This window comes from Ascidiella aspersa, chromosome 4 (genome assembly GCF_963924565.1).
Source record: "Ascidiella aspersa chromosome 4, kaAscAspe10.2, whole genome shotgun sequence".
NCBI lineage: Eukaryota > Metazoa > Chordata > Ascidiacea > Phlebobranchia > Ascidiidae > Ascidiella > Ascidiella aspersa.
In genome coordinates this window covers 6,923,368-6,931,031 of record NC_139450.1, presented here as the reverse complement: position 1 = coordinate 6,931,031, position 7,664 = coordinate 6,923,368, and the positions used below count along the sequence as shown (strand labels likewise).

The 7,664-nt window shown below is 36.5% G+C and overlaps 1 protein-coding gene and 1 non-coding gene across 2 annotated transcripts; one reads left to right on the top strand and one right to left on the bottom strand.

The window, feature by feature from the left end:
- The first annotated feature begins 3,905 nt into the window (after positions 1-3,905).
- Positions 3,906-3,980, top strand: Trnaa-ggc (transfer RNA alanine (anticodon GGC)). The gene has a single exon. It is a non-coding gene; the product is annotated as a tRNA-Ala (tRNA).
- A 1,284-nt stretch (positions 3,981-5,264) lies between these two features.
- Positions 5,265-7,411, bottom strand: LOC146146908 (methyltransferase-like protein 27). The gene is made up of 4 exons (XM_083387866.1): positions 7,192-7,411; positions 6,481-6,598; positions 5,777-5,891; positions 5,265-5,465 (listed from the first exon to the last, which is right to left on the bottom strand). The coding sequence occupies exons 1-4, from the start codon at positions 7,409-7,411 to the stop codon at positions 5,265-5,267; spliced, it is 654 nt and encodes a 217-aa protein (XP_083243992.1).
- Between the last annotated feature and the right edge of the window lie 253 nt (positions 7,412-7,664).

Genomic DNA, 7,664 nt, shown 5'->3' with positions numbered 1-7,664 from the left:
TGACGTCAATTTATGACGTCATTTTTGATATTTTTTCGCCTACAGTGGCCACCCGATAAAAAATTAGGGTAACGCGGTAAAGAAAGTTTAAGAACCCCTGAACCAGAATGACATGATGGCACCCATTCCTATGAAACGAATGATGTTTACTATTTACGTAAACATAGTTTAGATGCCCACCTATAAGTGCAAAGTATAACAAACTTCAAACAAATGTAAAAACGCCAAGTTAAAAACAGTATTTCAATCAGGCCTATCAGATCATATGTCAGTGTAAATTCAGGTTTATGATTCTGAAATGGAATATCAGGCCAGTCGTTTAAATGCCGTTTCCCAACAGGTCATATTCTTCAAAGCGTTAATGGTTTTGTGGGGAAACATTAACCCGTTTCAATCACAAACAGCGGAAATCAGCACTGTAACGACCGGCATAAGGAAATGTTATACCATTCTAAACAATGGTTTCGCATTATTTAGCACTTTATAACAAGGATATTTCGCAATTCGTATCACATGACTGTTTGTTTACGTGTTAAATAGTTTCATAAAAATTATCATTTGTAACGCAAGGCTTCATCAATGTTAACACCAGGGCTGCGGAGTCGGAGTCGTACTCGGGACTCGACGAAGTCGGTTTGTTTTGCCGGAGTCGGACTCGGAACTCAGGACTCGAGTAAGACCGCGTAAAACTATCCGAGTCCCGAGTCCGACGTGCGCATGCGCAATATCAAATGTTTTTTAAAAACTGTTAAGGCGGCAAAATATAAGTTGTAAAAGTGTAATAGGAATGGTGAAATATTTCTAAACCATGTATACGGGTGGATCAATTCTGACACCAATATGAGTGGATTGCAGAAAATCCACCTTAATTTAGTTGCGTAAATGGGTAAAGAGCTGGACTCTTACATTTGGCCGGAGTCGAACTCGGGAGTCGGACTCGGGTGTATTTTTTGGCCGGAGTCGGACTCGGGAGTCGGACTCGGGTGTATTTTTTGGCCGGAGTCGGACTCGGGAGTCGGACTCGGGTTGTTTTTTACCGACTCCGCAGCCCTGGTTAAAACCACGCGGATGGAGTGAAATAATATAGGTTAGAACAGTGGTAAGATAGCCGGGACGCCAGTAGTCGAAAAACTTTTTCAGCATTCTTGCATATAAAAATCCTTAACAGGTCGACCGATTCGGTTAGTAAGCTCCCGGTGTACTGTCCAATAGCCTATAAAACTGGGGCAGCACTAGGTATTTATAGTCTACTGTAGTGTTTATAATGAGAACACACGATGAGAGCTATAATGCAAAAGTATTTAGTGCTGATGTATCTACAATACAAAGTATTAAGTCCTATATGCGACAGAATAAAACCAAATGCGCAATAATGCTCATACATAAAAGGAGTATGAGCCAATCCCTACGGAATAAGGCCTAAATTGCCAAGAATACATCTGCATTCGTGGAAACTTGAAGGAATGTTTGTAGCACCGACTGTTTTGACATCGCCCTCTGAGCTTTACTCTCCGAATTGTTTTGTCCTTGGGGAATGTTATGGGTGGGGATTGGGTGTGGTTATAAAGTAATAACAATTTAGTTGCTGCAATGACCTATATTAATGGCTTGACTATCATTAGCCTAAGTTGCAGACTGTTTTGTGTTTATGACAGTTTGGGACTGAATTGTTTGAAAAGCACCAATGCACTATTAACGTTAAGGTAAAGCTTAGTAACAGTTGTAGGCCAAAACCCTTTTAAGCAAACTAGTTTATTTTGCCACTATCAATAGATAGCGAGAAAAAACGTGTTTTGACAGTTTTTGTGGCGAAATTAAGTTACCATATTATTTAATTGGTAAACACGTTAAATAGAAATTTACAATTCTGTGTAGTTGCATTGCACTTTATAACAGTTCGATTTTTAGAAAGTGCAAAGTGTTTTAACATTTTTACGACGTTAGACACTAAAAGCACAGTTCAACAAAAAACTAATAAAACTAAAGTTACAAAAATTAACCTGTTGTACACATTAGAATATTTAACGCAAAATGCAATCTGAAACGAGTGCAGCGCAGAAGGCACTGGACGTGTACTTGACAATTTTAAACAGCGGCAGTATCATCGAGACCATCAGGGGCTATGGCAAAATCGCTACAAACTACGACAAGAATTCAGCCGATTGTGAGTACGACAAAAATCCTCAGCACGGGGCCTTTCTTTGCAGCAAGTACGTAAAGAACGCAAAGCATTCTGTGGTATTGGATATCGGAGCAGGTAATCTGCAAACTTCATCAATATGGTGTAAACTTTAGATACAAAATGCTCTTCTGGTGTAAATGAAATTGTAAACTGACGTCTCTGCAACAGATATCAGCTTACCTCATCAGAGTTAATAATTAAAACGAGAATGCGCTAGCCAGTTCAAATACTAAAAAGTGAAAAGACTATATAGATAAGAAAATTAAATCTAGATATCGCTGAAGTATGCGATATTCTGTGATTAACCTCTAACCCTGATGAGGTCATCTGGTATCTGCTGCCTAACCGACAGTTTATACTTCGTTTACACCAGAAGAGCGATTTCTATCTATTGATATGTTGCCATGTCGAGCTAAGTCTATTTTTATGGCGTAAACTTGTTAGTGACTTATCGAGGCGTTTACAATAAGCACTATTTGATACTTACCTAATGGTGCTAATATTTTAAATCCGTTGCGAGCTTAAGTCGCTGAAAATTGAATTGATTTACCTTTTTTGGTGAAATATAATAAACGTGACTTTTTTTGTAAGATTTTAAGGAGCCGAACCGCAACTAAAACGAATATTTTGAAAAAAAACCTGAACCTAAACCGAAGCCGAACCATTAATAAAAGCGGTTCACTAGAGTATGACTTCGCGATTTGTTTTTTCATAGAGTCAGGATTGGTTACGCGATTTGCAAACGTTATAAAAATAAATAATAAATAAAATGTTTACGAGTGGACATTTGTCAAAAAATAAGAATCCGACTGTCTCACTTGCGAATAGGGTGTCCGGTCCGATTTTCAATCCACAGCCATTTCCATTGAACACGTCTTTTATTTTATTGTACAACTGGAAATAACGTCTTTAAAACGTCTAAAGAGTTTTTTTAAATGCCAGAAAATTTGTAATATTGCTTTGTTGGGGAAGATGTCTACAAGTTATATAATAAATATTTATCTATAAACCGTTTATTAGAAAACCGATAAAAAGAAGTAAATGCATAAAACGTTTCCATATTGCGCTTAAAAAAGTTTAATAAACGTTAAACAAAACAATTCCAAAAGTTCTGTTTATAATGCTTTTAAAACGTGTTTTAAATGGTTTTCGCTTTGTGTTTACAAAACTTACAATGTATATATTTAACTTAAACTGAAGTTCAATGACTTTAACTTATTGAAGTTTTGTTTGTAAGTAACACCTCTCCAACATAAAACCAAAATACACATTGTATGGTTGTCGGGTAACTTCATTATGACATCATGTCTTTTTAACGTTGTAACTTCATCTCTAAAAATCGGTATGTCACTCCTAAAATAAAAATCGTGATTCCAACCCTGTTCAGAGGTATTAGAATTAATGTTAGAATAAATAATACAGGCAATTGAGATATTCTGGAAACTTAAATAAGATCTAAATGATACACCGAAAAGCCATCGCAGACTCGCCGAATCTGTCGATCTATGATGCAAGCAGAGCAAGCCAGAAAAACAACTGGCCTGCAGTGAGGTTCGAACTCACGACCTCCGGTCAAGCCGGGACCGTCGCTCTACCAACTGAGCTATGCAGGCTCAGAGAGGAGCGAGTCGAGAAACAACCATGCGCCAATACTTGCACATTTTGTTAGTACAAGCAACTTCACACTTGGCGCATGGTTGTTTCTCGACTCGCTCCTCTCTGAGCCTGCATAGCTCAGTTGGTAGAGCGACGGTCCCGGCTTGACCGGAGGTCGTGAGTTCGAACCTCACTGCAGGCCAGTTGTTTTTCTGGCTTGCTCTGCTTGCATCATAGATCGACAGATTCGGCGAGTCTGCGATGGCTTTTCGGTGTACTATTGATACGGAAGCCGTAATCGTTGGTCATAAAGCAACTTCCGAGGGGCTAGATCACAGATGTTATTAAACACATATGTTTGTGTGTGTCTTTCATCAAGATCTAAATGAGTTCGAGTTTAAAACGATCTAAAAAAAATAGTGTAAACGTTTAGTGTTCAATGGGCTGAAGGTATTTAAAGTGTGGATTAAATATTCTTTATTTGTTTAATGTCATTCAGAAACTATTACAAAATTGTAATAAAATTTGAAAAACATAAATGATTAAATTTTACTTCTAATCTAATTTTTGAAAGCTTAGATCAATTAAGTTGCCCGTTGTACCGTAAAGTATATTTCGGTTTATCGTTTGGTTGGGAAAGTATTTTAGTTGGCTTGTTTTTGACATTGCTCAATACTCCAGGAGTTCTTGGCGCTGGTGAAACCGGGTGGACATCTCATTTTCAGCGAAGAAGAAACGGCAAGCAATGGGTACTTTAAAGAACTACATCGGACCATGGAACGGTTGGAAGAAGAAGGGAAGATAAAACTGGTAGAAATGACAACTTGTTCACAGTCTTGCGTGAAAGACACAATGCATTTCTACGTATTTCGCAAACTTTGACAAAGGGTATATAATAAGCAAGCAAGCAACAAAACCAGTTATTTATATCTTTGCATTACCGAAACTTGATTTATGCTTTATTTTCGGGTACCGTGTTATAGTTTAAACTATTATTAAGGGTGTTTCAATGAAAAAGAATTGTGAAGTTTACGAAGAAATGTTTTTTTAACAAATTATTCAAAAACAAAAACAAATACAGAGTTTGCCTCAAGAAGGATAGTTTTTGTATTCAGGGCACAAGATAAGAATACCACAAAAACAATGCAAAACATAACAGCAAATATTTTTATTTTCATAAAACCTGAAGCTATATACAGTAAAGGATTTCAATAAACCTCTGTGACTCCCTTGAATGCTTTATTGGCGTTCCGCTAAACATATACACAGCAACAAACGACGTTAATTTAGTCAAAGCACTTTCTTCCGTTAGATGAGAAAATGCGCAATATTACATCACGGCTGTGTGTCGCATATGCGTTAAAATCGTAATAAAGCCTCTTTTTATGTTGTGGTTCTTTATATTAGAAGTGTTTGATCAAGCATGCAGAGATGTTTAAGTTTTGAGGAAAACCAAACACGGACATTTATACGATTTTGCTTCACCCTATGAACAACGCTGGAAAACGTACATGCTGAAAACAAAACCAACCACTTCAGTTATTTCAAAGCTTTCCAGTAAGACGATTATTTTTGTTTGAACCATGTTGTCCATCAATGTCTTCAGTTCGTCGCAGTAAACTTTGTCCGCCGATGGCTCATCATTAAGGATAAAAAAGCCACTTGGTTTGATCAGTTTTACACACGCCTGTTAAAAAGTAGCGGATAAATTTAACTCTCCAAACACCCACAAATTAATGCAATTAGCTGACGCAAAGTAAACCTTTTCTTACATAACCGGGTGTTGTTACTTGTTTAATACTTTGAGAGGCTCATGAGTTGTAGTTGGTAAAACGATGGTGCAGTAATGATGTTATGTTTTCTATTTTGAAGATTTATTTTTTTAAACTGGCACCAATTTATAAAACCAAATTAAACCCAGGTTCGGAAAAGTGGAAAGAACATTGTCTTGATATACTTTTAAACGAAGTACAACGACACACGATATTATAATATTACCTCGAATGCTTTTACTGGCAGATGTTTTGGTATGAATGCTCCCGAACTGACGACAATATCGTAGGATTGTTCAGGCAAAGGGATATCTCCGTCGACTATGTGCCGCATAATACACCTGCTCAAAAAATCGTAATAAAGTACTGTTTTATTATAAAATCCAGTAGGATTTTTTCGCAAAAAAAAAAATGCTTTCAGGGCAGTGTTGTTTCTATAATACTATAAGGCAGTGCTTCTTAAGCTTTTTTAGCTTTGTTCACCCCTAGCATCTATCTCCAGATTTCATTAACCTTTGTCTCATGATATGATAAAACTATCCATATTATATAAAAGCACAAAATGATTTAGGTTGTTTCGATTATTGTTAAGATCAACTCAAGATAAGTTTTACCCTTGAAAGTCTGCAATTTCTCGATTCCAGAAATATAAAGCTGAAAAACCACAAAACACAGTCACCAATTTTTGTACACTCAGTGCAAACCAACTTCACTATTACAATAAGCAAGAAAACACCAGTTCAGTAGTCGATTTACTGCAGAGCTATCATACATTTCAGACGGTTCACCCTTATTCACCCTGTTTGGTTGGTACACCCCTGCAAAAATTTGTTCACCTTGGGGTGAACCATTCACTAGTTTAAGAAACACTGCTATAAGGGACATTATTAGACATGTTTTAAAGGAAAAGCATCGGTCATATAGTTTTACCTGAGGTTGACATGTTTTTTTCTTGCCTCGTTAAGCATGTTCATGCTGCCGTCCAAAACGTCGATTATGCCTTTAAAATTTTCCGACGTTCTTAAGAAATGCGCAACGGCTCCTGTACCTAGAGTTAAAGTTAATATCAATGGTTATTATCGTGTGATTAATTGTAATTAATACAAAACATGTTTATTTATATTATTATCTGAAAGCAAAAGAAATGCATAACAATCCTTGTAGAAATTGTGGCATAATACAGTACTGCAGCAATGTATATTATCGACCTAAACGTAAATAATAGGTTTTCACAAATGCAATAAATATATATACATGGTGTATTAAGCAGGTTTGAATCCAGGATTTGTTTACCTGTTGTAGAGATGACGTCACAAAATATAAAGGTCATAACCCAACTTTATAAAGTAAGACATATGCGTGGCGTTGTAAAAATACTTTCAGCACAAAAGCAACATTGCCAGATGTTGTCAATTGCCGTGAGGCGAATAAAACGCCTTTATATCGTTAAAGTTGTTCAAACGTTACTTTTTAAAACTACAAATATTTTTTTAGAATATTTTTTTAGAGTTCCATTTATTTATTTGTGTTTTATTTTGTCCAGAATTCTTTTACTTTAACATTTTTTTGGCCTGAAAGAATTTAAATATATAAGAAAGACCTCTCTTCATCGCATAGGCTACGTCTCTAAATTTTACCCACCTGCTCCAACGTCTAACAGAGTGGTCTCCTGCGAGTTCCTGACAAACTTTCCGCAAAGTCTGGCAACTTCCTTTGGTATCTTTATAAAGTCGTCCAAGCGACTGTGCTCGTCAAAGTTCTTTGCCCATTCGTCATAAGCTTGCGCTGTCTGTTTCCTGTCTGTTGACTTGAGTACATTTTTATAAGCTGCCACAGCGGCATTATCCTCGGGTTTCGACATGACTAAAAAATGGTTTTCGACATGACTAAAAAAGTACAGCAAAACAAACAGACAACAATTGATAAATAAGCTTGCTGAAGTATGAATCTTCCAGCTAAAATCTCTAACGATTAACTTTTGAAAAATTATCTGGTTACTATATAAGATAACATGCAGGTGTTCTGTCAAAAAACTCTCTAATTATAAACAACACACACAAATCCAGAATGAGTACTGACACCAATGGGGTTGTGAATTTATTCTGAACGAGGGT